The sequence below is a fragment of the Protopterus annectens genome, chromosome 3.part0 (assembly GCF_019279795.1).
Source record: "Protopterus annectens isolate FY-2018-M chromosome 3.part0, PAN1.0, whole genome shotgun sequence".
NCBI classification, from domain to species: domain Eukaryota; kingdom Metazoa; phylum Chordata; order Ceratodontiformes; family Protopteridae; genus Protopterus; species Protopterus annectens.
This window is the reverse complement of record NC_056731.1, coordinates 1,912,522,978-1,912,538,541: the sequence shown is the minus strand read 5'-3', so window position 1 is coordinate 1,912,538,541 and position 15,564 is coordinate 1,912,522,978. Positions and strand designations below refer to the sequence as shown.

The 15,564-nt window shown below is 39.1% G+C and overlaps 1 protein-coding gene across 1 annotated transcript in view; it reads left to right on the top strand.

The window, feature by feature from the left end:
• LRRCC1 (leucine rich repeat and coiled-coil centrosomal protein 1) overlaps positions 1-15,564 on the top strand; it is a 1,845,576-nt gene that overhangs the window by 929,278 nt on the left and 900,734 nt on the right. Inside the window, exon 10 of the mRNA XM_044066062.1 lies at positions 6,923-7,127. Coding sequence (XP_043921997.1) covers positions 6,923-7,127 — 205 coding nt within the window. The remainder of the gene's footprint in view (positions 1-6,922; positions 7,128-15,564) is intronic.

Here is a 15,564-nt window from a genome sequence, read left to right as displayed (position 1 = left end):
TGAGAGACAGTCACTAAAAACAGGAATGAATTTACACAGTATTTTCGGATGCATCTGTCTGCATCTAGCACAATTTCTCCAAAGAGCACACAGGGAACACACTTCAGATCTGGGACTGGACTCTGTCTCTCCGGATTCCAAACAAGACTCACTTTGAAGCACTGTGTCCCAGTTCCAAGTAGATGACAGACCCACACCTAGGTATTTGATTTTCTCACTCACACACACACACACACACACACACACACATGTACCTGGGAAAGGCTGGTACAGATTTCCTAGCTGTACCCCTTCTGCTCAGACTATCAGGTAACCACGCTTCCACCAGTCAACCACTCTCAGGCTCTTACAAGGGTATCCAAATATCCTGAGTAAAATCAGTACTAATATAAATGATAGAGTGTAATCAAAGCAGCAAGGCATTTTGGTGTGGCCAAGGTGTCACTAAAATAAGCAGAAGTACTCTCAAGATGTTAAAAGTATTCTCTAAAAGACCAGCCACAATGAAATATGAAAGGTATAAAACTATTTAATAATAAAATCGAAAACATGAGAATACTAAATAAGTGCAATAAACACCAGAGTTTGTCACAGGAGAAATAAAAATAACACAATTGGACAGATTGAAACAGATGCAGAAAAAAACTACTTAACTAATCTCGCTGTATTTCCTGACTATCTAAAGAATAAATGTTCCCTAGCTAACTTAATACAGCAAGGCAAGATAGGATGTTGAGGTGCTTACTTCCATAAGACAAAGTGATGAGCTTCTAACTGAAATTGAACTGAACTGTGATAACTCAACTGTCTTTGATAACTGACATATATCTTTATATCAGGTTCCAAAGAAAAGAAAACAAACTGCTTTGCGAGTTCCATCCTCTCAGTGCTGGTTATGGAATGACATCACATTTGATCACCTGACTCTGGTAACAATACACACTCAGAGCTTTGCTAAGATTGTTGCAGTATCCGAAAGCTATAGAACAATTCAAGAACTTCTACTCTTCCCTTCCAGAATTCTTTGTTTAAACATCAGCATTTAGTCATTTATAATAACACTGTTGATATATATTTTAATACAAGCATCTGTACAAGTCAGTGTGATAGTCAAATGACACAAAACTTATTCACAAAACTCTAGCTAGCTATGCTGGCATATGTTAGACATGCACTGCTCTATTATCCCTGGCACAGTTGGCAGTACCTCATATCGTCACATTCCTCACCGTCCCTCAAGGCTGAAAAAAGTGATATTGGCCCAGTTATTTCCATGTCTCCCTGCTAGTTGTCCAGTGTCTGGGATACTACTCAAACTCCTGCTATTGGTAGTATAATCTATTTTTTATTAAAATAAACATCTTTATCAAGTATCATGTATGGCATAGGCCATGTTACATTTCTATAAATGACAATAAATCATAGCAACACAATTTCAGTTGCAAGCATTATATATTCCAAACCGTGCAGACACAACTGTAGCTGCAAACATTATACATCACTTTTAACATATCCGGTCATTGTTAGTCAGCCGTTACATAGCTCAGTCAAATCATGCCTTCTTTTAATCATACTGTTCCCATTTTTTCTTATGCAATTCGCTCCTACCCTTTTCTAAAGATCTCATTTCCAGTTGTTTTAACTCCGTTACTATCTTCACTACTTCTAGTAAAGTTGGTTTAGACTTTGAGTTCCATCTTCTAGTAATTGCTTTTTTGGTAGCCGTCATAACTAGACTGAGCAAGGCCTTACTATGTGTAGGCAATTCCGAGTTTGTATCATAGCTCAAAAAGTAATTTCTCTAGTCAGTCCAACTTCCTCACCCAGCATATCAGACAGAGCAGTCTGCAGGGAATCTTTAAAGTCTACTAACTCATTATACTCCCAGAAAATAAGTTCCCAGTTACCTCTTTCTGCCCCATTGCACCTCCAACATTTGCTGTCTGACTGAGGAAAATTCTAAGTCTGCTTGGGGTACATAAATATCTGTGTAAGCACTTCCAGGCAAAGATCCAAAATCTTCTGGATTTTGTTCCATATTTGGGAGACATGCATATATCCCCCCATAGTTTCTTTGTGAATTGCTTATCTAATCTTACTTCCCAGTCCTTCCTAATCTCCTCTGATTGATTCTTATAGTTATCATGCAATATTTTTATGCTTTATTAATTATTCCTTTCTTAATGGCAACTTCTGTTCTAGATTCTACTAAAAACTCTACCGGTGCTAATCTTTCATTTAGCTCCCCCCCCCCCCCCCACACACACACACACACATATTTCTTTCTCTTTGCCTATACTCTAATATCAATCCTTGATATGGAAGGCAGTCTTTTAGTCTGCAGTCCATATAAGTTCTTGGCATCTTCCCATTCTCTTATATTTCCCTTTCTAGTTATTTGCTACCAGTACCTTAGTTCCTTGGCCAGATTTCACCAATATATTCCCACCCCCTCTTGCCTATTGTCTGTATCCCTAATTGCACCCATCCCTATTGACAGAATCTACTTTCTCCATTCCCATGTTGGCTTAGTTCTTAAGTCTTTCTACTATTTTATGAATACAATATTCTGTATGATTATAGTTGTTCTTAAAGGCCAGCATCCAAAATCCCTGTCTGTCCCTGTTGTTTGAGCTTCCCCCCTGTTTCACCAAAATCTCTTTTCATTTTGAATTATAGTTTTCTACTACTTCTATGTGTATAGGAGCCTTAACTGTATTGCTCTGAAATACCCCTTCAAGTTGAGTAATTCCAATATACCCTGTTCTATTGGAAGAATAAGCTTAACCCACTTGACTCTTTCCGTCTTCCCCTGACAGATAAAATCCTTCAGCTCTTTATTAATTGCTATCCACAACTTCTCCTCTGAGTGATAAAAATATGCCTAACTAGTGTATAAGACTAAAGGGACTAAAATATTTTAACTGCTTGTATCTTACCACCATTATCCATACAACAGAGCTTCCATTTTCTCACTTTTTGTATTATCTTTTGTTTATTCTCTTCTCACATATCCTTACCTGCCACACCAGTATCATTTTAATCCATACTCCTAAATACTTCCTTTTATCGTGTCCCCAAAAATATGGATAATGATGAACCAATTTGTATGTGGGTAAATAATTTACTGGTTTGAAGCGGTCTGAATATGTTCCACAGCACTGTAATGTCCCTTTCTGGTTTTGTCAGATATGAAATAATGTCATCTGCAAATAAAACCAGCTTTTCTTGACTACCATACCAATTATATCCTTGAATTTCTGAGTCTCTTATTTTCTTTGCCAGTGGTTCTATATATAATGCAAATAACAAAGGGGAGAGAGGACACCCTGCTTGGTTCCTCTGCTCAAGCAGAGATTATCAGAGAGGACCCCACACACTTTAATTTTTGCCAACGATCCTTCATATATCCTCCTAATCAACCTTATAATTTTATCAGAGAATACAAATGCTTCCATTGCTCTGCTCATAACATCCCAGCTGCTTTCTTTACATCAAGCCCCACCAGCAACAGTGGTATTTTCTTTCATTCTGCATCCCTCTGGATCATCACTGTTTTATGTTGTCAAATGTTTGCTATCCCTCCGCAACAACATATTGATCCATATCTATCACTTTTGCCATTCTTTTAGCCATTATAGACATAAACACTTTATAATCATGATTTAGTATTGAAATGGGTCAGTATGAAGCTGGATTTGGTGGTTCTTTACCCTCTTTAGGTATTACAGCTAGTACCGCTTTCTTCCAGGATGTTGATACTTCTCCTCCTAAAATAACAAATCCTTCCTTATCTTCATCAGTTTTTCCCTCCTAGCTTCCAACCTTCCACAGGAATACTATCTAATCCTAAAGTCTTTACAATAGATTGGTTATACATCACCATTTTTATCTCATCTCCTTCTATCCTAACTGTTAGTAATTGAGCCTATTCTCCCTCTAGCTCTGGCATATTTAATTCTTCCACAAACATTTCCATTTGTACCTTTTCTTGATTTCCATGTTTCTCTGCTTTATACGGACTTTCAAAGAATTTCTGAAATACTTCTAATACTTCTACAGGATCCCTAGTTATCTTCCATGTAATAGGCTTCCTATGCTTGGTGACAGCCCTTTCTACTTTCTGTTGTCTGAGTCGTTGTGCTAAAAGTTTTTTGGCCCTAAAGTTATTATCAAAAACAGTTGCTTAACAGCTATCTTTCTAAACTCATGCATATTATCAAGATAGTCCCTTATTTTCTGTTTAGCATTCTGTAGATCCTCCTCTTCTTGTTTCTATAAGATCCCCCATATTTTGCAATACTTTAGTATTTGTCAGTCCCTCATAATAATTCTTGTTGCTTCTTAATCATATCACCCTTTCTTTTATTTCCACCCTATTTTTAAATTCCATTTTAATTTTATCCCATTCCCTAGCTATATTTTCAGAAGAAGTTTCTATCTTCCCTAATAGCTCCTGAATAATTCCCACTACCCATTCCTTAAATTCATCTCTTTTCAACAGATAGCTGGGGAAGCACCTGTGTCTCATTTTTATTTCATTTCTATTTGTTTTTATTTTAGTTATTATTGGCGCATGATCTGAAATAGCTATTGGGTGTGTATCAAGACCTTCAATTAAATGCACATGTTCCTGTGAAATGTAAATTCTGTGTAGCCTAACCCAGTTTTTGTATCTTGGGCAATAATATGTAAATTCACTCCGAATTGCTAGTACTGAAGTCATATCTTCCATGCCAAATATTTTCATAAATTTCTTTCAAGAATCTACCCTCCTTTGTTATATTTCCCGATCTTCCCAGACACATCTTCACTGTTGCAAATCAAATTTCACTCCCCACCTACATGGTTACTGTTGAAACCATGGCCTTAAGCTTAATGCTAATTTGAATCTCCTGCCTGCTTCTTGGCATTCTGTTCCTCTTCTGTCTGGTGTGCAATGGGTAGTCATTATCCACAAACACTCTGCTGTCTCCCACTTTTAGTACTTTGTCCTCCTGCCACAGTTTTGTCAGAATCAACTCCTTCTGTTGGTAAGATTACATTTTTACTGTTAAAGGTCTAGATTGTTTTCTTATAGCCAGATTTGGCACGTACACACAATGTGTGCTTTCAATTAACAGTTCCTGTTGTGGAATATCAGTACAGTTGCTTATTTGTACTTTCATAAAATTGAAACATCTGTTCTTGTGCAGTCTCACAGTCTCATATTCAGCCAGCCTTTTCTTCATTTCAGCCTCTGAGTTTTACAGTTCTGTCACTTTGTCTGAATATCTGTTCAAATCTTTGTCCATTTTTTCCAGCTTTTTGTTATTGTGTTGATATACTCCATTAGTGTGTTGTTTATTTTAACCAGGTCTGTGTGCAGCTGATTTATACTTTCCTCTAGGTTACTGGAAGTCATGTCTGGAACTTGCACTGCTTCTTTTTGAACAACTGCAGTACTTTTTCCAGTCTGTCTTTTTTCCTCAACTTTTGTAGCTGATTTTCTTCCTGGACATTTATATTTCTCTTTTCCTGCCATCTAGACAGTGTACTTACAGTTCAGTTTCATTTACTGAAATTTACCCTGAAATCTAGGTCCACTCACTTTCTCTGCTAAGTTTCTGTTTTCAGACTGGGAGAGCCAGAATTAAGCTGTTACTCAGTCTGCAGCCATCTTGGAAGTCATTGATAGTGTAATCTTGGGCAAAACACCGCCATCAAGCCAAGTTAATGTTAACACTTTGACATTTCTGCTGGAATTAAGAAATAAATTTTCTCTCACTCGTGGAAAAAGCAGCAAGTGAGTGAGTAGATGTTTGTCCATTATTCATGCTCTTTGTCAGTCCCTCTGTCTTTCTCTCGATGTTGAAGAAAAAGTACGATCTCTAACACTGCAAAGTTACATGTCAGTGGGATAAAACCAGTGAATCCATGACTTCAAAAGAAAGCAAACTCTGTGATTTCTTGACTCATTAAAATAAGTAATTCATATACAAACAGTGCTTGGAGAAGAAGCAATGTTAAAATCATTTTGTGCAAGGCGAAAGTCATTGTATCCCCACCCCTTTGCATCTATCACTATCTATCCATACGTGTGTGCGCACATGTGTGTGTGTGCATGTATATATATACATATATATATATATATATATATATATATATATATATATATATATATATATATACACACACACACATATATAAACATATATATATATATATATATATATATATATATATATATATATATATGTGTGTGTGTGTGTGTGTGTGTAAACATATACATATATTATGTACACCAGTTGAGATAGTTGAATCTTGAAGGGGTTAAAGGGGTAAGCTTCCTTACCATTATAGTTCACAGATCTCCCATTTAACATTACTAGTGTTTGATAAACTGGAGTCAACCACTTTACTTCAGTGCATTGAATTTGACAAGAAATTAAATGATATAAAGATGTACTCCAAAAACAGTGTTTTACAAGCACTCACTCTGTAAATGCTTAGGCTTTGCTAATAGAGCTAATGTAGTATCTCATACACTGAATGCAAGAGGAGAATGTTGTAACACCATCCCACATAAGATTTAGTTTTATTGATTGTAATACATTAAATTTTTAGCACTGTTATATGCCAAGATTTTCATTTATTGTGGTACTTTGTGATGCATTCATACCATTCTATCAAGAACGTGATAGCATTTGATCATTTAAGTCGCATTAATTTTTAACAAGAAAAGTAGTTAATAGTGAAAAGCCATGTGTAGTTATTTAATATTAATGAGCATAATGCTAGACACAGCACTGGTACACACCAGAAAGCTTGCTTTGGCTGCATGAGGAGTCTACTTGGAATGTGAAATAGAGGAAAGAAAAAAGGAGATGAAAATCCAGTACTACAGAACTTTTTATGTACTGAGCATATTTTCTTTTTTCAGATTAAAAGAGCTGCTTCTAAAAGAGAGAGCTACAAAATCTGAATTGCAAATATCCATTCAGGAATTAAAAGAAGTAAATGATAGGCTTACTAATGAGGTAAAACAGACAAGAAAAGTTGAAGAGCAACAGCGTAATGCCCTTAAAAGTTTGAAAGAAACTCTGTCAAGCTTGGAAGCAGAGAGAGTACAAGATCAAGCCACAAAGGTTCATTTCTGTTATTTATTTTGGTATTTTCTGAGTATGTTTGACTTTAATGGTGTTTGAAATATTAAATCAAATGAAAAGAAAAAACAAACTTTGTAAACAGAACTGTAGTGTATATTCTTCCTTAGATGCAGATCTTCAGCATTCATCTCCTACTCTTGACTATGACCATGGCATGTGACCAGACCCATTTTTAGCAGATCAGAACAAAGGTATTGAGTGGCTTCTAATGTTTCCTTTTTTGGGGTGGTCTCCATCCAGATTGTCCCATGAATTTGCATCATTGAGACACTGTAGGTTGAGAACTTTGCCTGTCTGATAAATCATCATCAGTAGTATTTGTCTTGAATTTAGCCATCACAGGCTGTTTTATTCCCCTTTTCTAATGAGTCCAGTTTGTCTGCTTTTTAGCACATTTTTCAGCTTTCTGCATTAAAGGGACACCGTCTTGTAAAGTTTTAGTAGGAATTCATCAAGTTAGTGTGTTCCTGACAAAAAAATCTGATGTCCAGCTCGCCCTTTTTTGTATGTTATGTCAGCTTTGGAGGGTGGAGTTTAACCTCAAGCACTTTTGTGAACATAAAGCATGACATTTTTCCCCCAAGTTTAAGAAAAGGCCTGCAGACATTTTATCTCAGGCAATAGGCACCATTCAGCCTTGAAGTATTTTTATAAGAAGATGAAGGCATACTACATTTGTCATACTTTTCAGATATTTCATTTCCTGCTAGTATACAAGTTGTTTGTCATAAGGCTTACTGCTGTATCATTCTAGCGCATGAAAATTACACTGCAAGTAGACCTATGACCTGACTTTCAGAGCTTTGAGCATGTCTCACATGGGCCAGCCTCAAACATCACTTCAACATATACCATAAAGGGGAAAGGTGCACATTGCATTTTCAGTTATTTCATGCCAAATTATGCAATTAAGTATTATGTTTAATGGTTTATCTGGGTGACTTTCAGAGCTGAAATAAGTTCCCTTATTGGCAGCTTTTTCTTCCATTTTTGTAAAGTTTTGTTATTCTACTGCTGTTACTGTTTTCATGTTTGTTGTTTTTTTTTAACCTGTGTTTTTGGAGGTCTTTCCAATGCTGTTAATATCTCCAAGAAAGAGCACGAACAAATGTGCTTGTGATTAACAAATACTATCAAAGAAATGTCATTTTCAGTATTTGTTCTGCCTTAATGAGAACCAGCACGGCACTTTGAAGGTATGAGTCTTCTTAGAAGATAAAATAATAAAAAAAAAAACTTTGAATTCGTGGACATGGAATGATTACTCAATGTTTCTGAGGAGAGTTATCCTTTGAAAGTGCATGCAAACAAATCAAAAACTAAAAGGATAAAAAATAGCTGATAAGGCCTCTACAGGCAGAGCAGTGAGGCCTTGGTGATCCCATAGTTTCTACAGGGGCCTGTATATGTCAACCCTGGAAAGGTACATCCTGGCTCTTGTCTCTCCTCATCTATTATTCTCAACGGCCACTTTCCATTCTGAGGCTGACAGTGGGAAATGGGCATCTCAGACTTGCCAGACCTCTATAATTGTCTGGTCTGTCACAGTAAAATGCCTGTTCCCACACATCTACAGATGGCCAACTTTTGTTTCCAAGACCATTCTTCCCACCTTTAAGATCCATGTAGTTTTTGTCAAACAGTCTGTTAGCTCTAATAAAGTGATGGCATTTTCTTTTGTAAGAAGCCTAGGATGGCCATGTCTCATGCTGTACATCTTTTAGGCATTATGACTACAGCTGGGGCATCTGTCCAGCTGATACCTATAGGTTCAGAGGTAGTTGCTAGGCTAATGATCTGTAAAGATCTTTAGAAGCCTAGCCATGCATTTCCAATAACTTTCTAGCTCTAGTATTTGTAGTACTATTAACCCAGAGCCCTTTGTATTATGAGTATGAATAATCCGGGGCAGGTAGACATTTACATGTTACCCTGTCCATATGGGACAAGGGTGCTATTCCAGGGGTGAACTTGCAGTTTCCCATCCATTCATCCAGAATGCATTTGAATAGAATAAGAGATGTTCTTTGCTTTTACGTGGAGATTTGAGTTGTGGTTGTATAGCAAATCTGAAAGGAGGGAGTCAATAGAGGCAGAAATCACCCCTTAGTAGCCTGTAAGATGCAGAAAAGATGGACAGCACTTTGATATGATCAGTGTAGCTTTTGTGATTAAGGCTCTTGAATTTAATATTGAGAGAGCATTGTTTCTCAAGTTGTGTCAGATGTTTGGACAGGTACATACAAAGGGGGCCTTATACTTAATGATCAGCCCTATGAGTGCAGAATTTAGTAGAATGATTACCTCTCTTTACCTGGATGCCATAAATTTACTAATAAACTGCACAATGAAAAAGGTCTTCCTTACAACTTATGATATGTAGAGATCAAATGGCACACAGTTTCCAAGATCCCTCACTACTGGGTGAATTTTCAGGGGTATTTTATCTGTGTGATAATTGCAGAGGACATCATGCAAGGATACAATTGTACATTTTTTGGCATTTAATTTTAAGCATTAGCATTGACACCATCTATTTGTTTGGAAAAGACCATCATGAACGATTTTGGTATTTTTTGGAGAGTTTATAATGGCACCAAGCTTACAGTCATCTGCAAACTTGATGAGCCATAATCGCTTAATATTGGCTTTGCCATGAAGTAGATGCCAAAGAAGAATAGCCCAAATACAGAACCTGAGGTACACCACTAGTCTGTAAACCACCTGTCTCAGCAGTTTTTGACTGTCAGCATTGTGACGTAGTGACAGAGAACTCATGTCCCCACAATTACACTTGGAGAGCCTTCTACCTCTGAAATGTCATCTACTACTAAGACGGAAAACAAGTAATCACCAAGCGATCTTCAGACTTGGATGTTAGTGAGGAGGAAGAGCTCAGTATCAGCAGTTGAATTTTGTGTTCAAATGGGATACTGACAACAAGGAATTATTGTCTTCTGGGTGATTCTCTGTCCCAAAAGGATTTTTTCTTTGGAGAGAACCCATAATTTAATGTGAGAATATAAGTGGGAAGTGAAAGAACTCTGACTGCTATGAGAGGTATTTAGATCTGCTGGCTATTTAGGATCCTATACTTAGATATCCCAGCATTTTTTAGGCATTTGAGGATGCCTTTCAGAACTCCTTTTTAGAATTTGATTCTTAACCACTGACTTTAAGGAAATTAGACCATTTATACAGGATTTAGGTAAATGTAATTACTTACACAAGAACCCAATTGCTGACCCCATGGTCATTTAACTACATGCAGCCAAAAGCTCTAGTCTGGTATCAGGTAACATGGTGCAGCCCAAAAGCAGAGAGAAGCATATCCTTAACAGATATGGAAGAAAGGGTATATGTATGCTGCCTTGAGCATTAGGTTTTAGTCATATTGTTGCAGTACCAGTATTAGGTTTTATTGCTGCAGTACCAAGAGGACATCACTAAACAGATGGAAGATAAGTGTGAGGACATTTCTGATGCAGTCTGGAAGAACAGGCTTTTGTAGCAGTCTCAAACCCCCATTAAAGTAAGTGAACATGCAAACACCATAGATACCAAGGTACCTGCTTCTGGCTCAGCACATGTATAAGATACACCTTACACTGATTGATTATATTACAGCGGCCATGAAACAGTGGCAACCCACTTTTCAGTTAAGCCATGATAAAAGGACAAATTATTATTCCAGGGATAAAAATTCAAAGGGGATATTCCAGGGTGACTTTGTCACCGCTGCTCTTTTGTCTTGCCTTTAACCCATTAAGCTGTTGACTTAACGGATTAGGTCATGGCTACAATTTGTCTGCCAGAAAACAGCAAAGTGTAACGATTTCTCATCTTCTTTTTGTTTATGATTTAAAACTGCATAGTTCATCAGATTAGGAACTGGAAGCACAACTGCAAATGGTCAAGATGATATGAGAATGTCATTTGGTCTTGCTAAATGTGCAAAAGCAACCTTTAAAGTAGGAAAGCTGCAGCAACAAGAAAACATCAGCCTGGGACAGGAATGTGATATAAGAGAACTTGAGCCAGAGGGAGTGTGTAAATCTTTGGGAACTGATGAAGGATCAACAATAATACATGAACAACTGTGAAAAAAACTTAGTACAAATATTTTAGAAGACTAAAATTAATTATTTATTTCTCATTTGTTAACCGGGTTGGTCCAACTGAGCACATGCCTGTTTTCAGTGGAGACCCGAGGAGAAAAGCGCCAAAAGTAAATTCTTTACATAATAAGACAGATTACACTATTAATTAGATAACATACAGTGTAGTAAAATTGCAGCATAATTGTTAACATATACAGAGACATCATAGAAATATATAGAAATACATAAAATATGAGAACAAGTACAAGGTGGAGCAAGCAATTTGCAGTCAAGATTTTTGTAAGATTAAGTAGATTTGGAAAAGATAAAATAAATAAAAAGAAAAAGGTCAAGTAGGATCCTGACAGGAGCAGATCCAGGATGTTCTTCGTCTTCCATTGCTGCAGTCCTTACTATTGGGTATAGTCCGCATCCAGTCGGCCCGAATACCAGAGTATAAGGCTGACGTCGGCCATGGCGCATTAGACTGACGTCAGTACGTCAGGGTACTAATGCGCATGACCGGCGTCATATCCTCAGTCTTTTTTGCCGCGTGGTCCGATGCAGAAGCAGTTTTGCGAGTGCAGGTTGGCGTTCTGAAATATTTCCGAAACCGGAGTTTCAGACCGAATCAGAGTTGGCTAAGTACCCGTTGGGGAACATTTTGGTTTTTTCTTGCCTCAGTATTTTACCGGATGTCAGAAAAAGTGAATAACTGTATTTCTTGTGGGAAACAAATACCTCATAGGGATTACCATACATTGTGTATACCTTGTTTAGGGCCTGAGCACTACGTTGTTGGTTGCCGCTCTTGTGCTAGGTTTAACAAACGCACTATTGAGAGGAGGTTAGACTGTGCCAGATTAGTGTTTGGGAAGCGTTGCAATTATAAAATGCCGTCGGATGCTCCGACGCCCGCTTCGTCCAAGAAGCGCAAGGACAAAACAGCGAAGCCTAGGGTTGATGAACCGGCAGTCCCAGACGTCGGTTCTTTAGGAGGCTCAGTGGAGCCAGAGGTTTTGCCAGGAGTTTCTATGGAGTCTCAGGCAGAAACTTTACTGTTACAGGATGTACCCTCTCAGGAGGCAAGCCAGGCTGAGGGGGCTTCTCAGGTAACTATTCTTCCCTCTCTTCCCAAAGTAGTTAGAGCCTCTCCTTCTGTTGCCGAAAACTCCTTTTAGAGGTTGGCCAAGTTCAGCTTCAGTAGGGGCTTCTCCTAGCATTTCGGGTTCTGTACCTAAGAAACATATGCTTAAAATGACAGAAGATTTGATTACTATGATTAGAGGTTCTATGGCCCTCCTGATAAGAGGCCTAGGGTGGAACCAGAGTTTGACAGTTTTGAACAGGGTTCAGGGGCTTCTGAGTCTTCTGCGGAAGATTTGCAGGAGTATCCTCATTATTCTGATTCTGATGTGGATGATGCCACTCCTTCGGCTTCTCCTCCTGAGGATTTTTTATTTTCAGAGACTCTGCATTCCATGAGGGAGCACTTTAATTGGGAAGGCCAGGATTACTCTGATTCCAGGAAGAGGCTTAGGGAATTCTTGTTTTTACCCCTGCATAGGCCCTTAGCTATACCTCCTGTGTTGAATGTGGTGGAAGATGTTTTTGCAGAGGCTTCCCTGAACCCTGATTCTTTGCCTCCTGCTCCTGTTAAAACCTGGTAGGTACTATAGGGTGCCCGAAGCTCATAAGTATTTGTTTAAGAGTCCTAGGGCGGACCCAGGAACTGTTTCTCAGGGGCCTAAAGGTGTTAAGGCCTCTGTGGTTAAATATCCTGTTCCCACTGACAAAGAGGCAAGGGCGTTGGATAGGTGGGGTAAGAATGTGTATACTTCTTCCACTCTGGCCATGAGAGCGTTGAATTGTCAGTTTCACATGCTGAAATATCAAAATTATCTCCTTTCACAATTGAAATCTAAGGTGGATGCTTTGGCGGAAGGTATTGATTGTAAAGTCTTGCTGGATTTAGTTTATGTGTCTGAACAAGTGGGCAAGCATTCTTTGCAATATGGTTTTGATGCTGTGCAGGCCTCCTCGAGGGTGGCTGCCACTAGTTCTGTTCTTCGCAGGCATGCCTGGTTGAGGGATCAAAATTTGGCTGAGCATGTTAAGACAAGGATTTTGGATGCTCCTTTACAGTCTGATGTGTTGTTTGGTTCACCTGTGGAAGCAGTTTTAAAGAAAATGGAGGACAAAGCTAAGTCTATGCAAACTGTTAAAGATTTTTTGCAGGTACAGCCACCGAAGTTTAGTAGAAATTGGCCTGCTAAGGGGTGGACATATCCTGCTTATGATTCCCAGTCTAGGGGTAGGTCTAGACGTGGTAGGGGCAGGGCTCAAGGTTCTTTTAGGCCTAGAACAGGGAGTTCACCTGCTCAGACTTCTGGTGAGGGCAGGGGTCTGTCCTTTCGTAAACAGACCCAATGACCTGCCTTTTCAGCTGCCAGTAGTTTCTCGTCTGGCAGCTCCTTTGGGAGGACGACTGTCTCTTTTCAAAGAAAATTGGGATTTAATTACTCAAGACAGATGGGTGTTGGACATCATTCACAAGCAAGTTTCCCAGTTACTCCAAATGGGGGCCATTCAGCCAGTCCCTGTATCAGAAAGGGGCCTAGGATTTTATTCTCGCATGTTCCTAGTACCAAAGAAGGGGAACACGTGGAGACCGATTTTGGATTTATCTCTCCTCAACACTTATCTGGACATTCCCAAGTTCAAGATGTTGACGTTACAACAGCTTTTACCCCTGCTGGGCAATGATCACTGGATGGTAACTTTAGATCTCAAGGAAGCTTACCTTCATGTGCCTATCAGGCTAAGTTACAGGAAGTATCTGCGGTTTCGAACTGGAGATTCTCATTATCAGTTCTCTGCATTGCCCTTTGGCTTATCTACTGCGCCCAGAGTATTCACAAAGGTTCTGGCTCCAGTGATAGCTTACTTCCGGCTACAAGGAATTCAAATCTATCCTTATTTAGACGACTGCCTGATTCTGGCTCAAGAAAAGGAAGACCTTCTACAGCATCTGGAATATGTTATAGCAGTGCTAAGATGCCTAGGGTATTCTGTGAACGAAATAAAGTCCAGTCTAGTACCCTCTCAAGACATGTGCTTTCTGGGTGTGAGACTGAATACAGCAGCCCAGATGGCCTTTTTAACCCCGGACAAACAAAAGAGTCTATCACTTTTCTTCCATCTACTATCTCATCAGTCCGTGCTGACTGCAAAGACAGTCCTTCAAGCATTAGGGTTCATGGCATCTTGTATTCTGGTGCTTCCCAATGCCAAACTGCATATGAGGAAGTTACAATGGTATCTCAAAAATGTATGGACACAGCACTGCCAGGATTTAGACACTGTCATTCGAATAATACCTTGCCTTCAAAGAGAATTTTTGTGGTGGGCTCAGGAATGTCACCTAAACAAGGGACTCTCTGTGACCCGGCCAGAGGCAAGTCAGATTTTAACGACAGATGCCTCGGACATTGCTTGGGGAGCTCATCTAAATGGAAAGTGGATACAAGACAAGTGGCCTGCCAGACTACAGCATCTACATATCAACATGAAGGAGATGTTAGCAGTCCAATTTGCATTAATGGCTTTCAAGGAGTTACTTCTTCCAGGGCAGGTGTTGATTCTAACAGACAACACAACTGTCATGTGGTACATCAACAAGCAAGGGGGAACGCATTCTTATCCTCTATGCAGGCAAGCAATGATTTTATGGGAGACTGCGCTAAGCTTGCAACTAACTCTTCAGGCAAGGTTTCTGCCAGGAGCACAGAACTCCTTAGCAGATGTGTTAAGCAGACAAATCATGGATCCCCACGAGTGGAAACTGGATCTTCATGTATTTCAGAAATTGACAGTGTCATGGGGAACTCCAGACATAGATCTGTTCGCTTCTCCACTGAACCACCAGCTGCCAAAGTATTGCACAAAGGGGTTTCATCACACAGCTTGGAAAGTGGATGCTCTGCCTTTCAGTTGGAAAAACCTTCATGTGTATGCCTTTCCACCTCTGCCTCTTCTTCCAAAGGTACTATTAAAAGTCAGACAAGACAGGCCAAGGATGATTTTGATAGCTCCAGATTGGCCTCGGCAACACTGGTACCCACTACTACGGAGTCTGGTAAAGAAGCCTCCATGGCCTTTACCTCTGATTCCTCATCTGTTCTCTCAGAAGGACGGTCATCTGCTCAATGTCAAGCTTCACTCTCTTCATCTAACAGCCTGGCATATTCTGTGTTGAAACACAGCAGGTCTCAACTTCCTCAACAAGTTTTAAATGTGATTATGGAAGCTAGAAG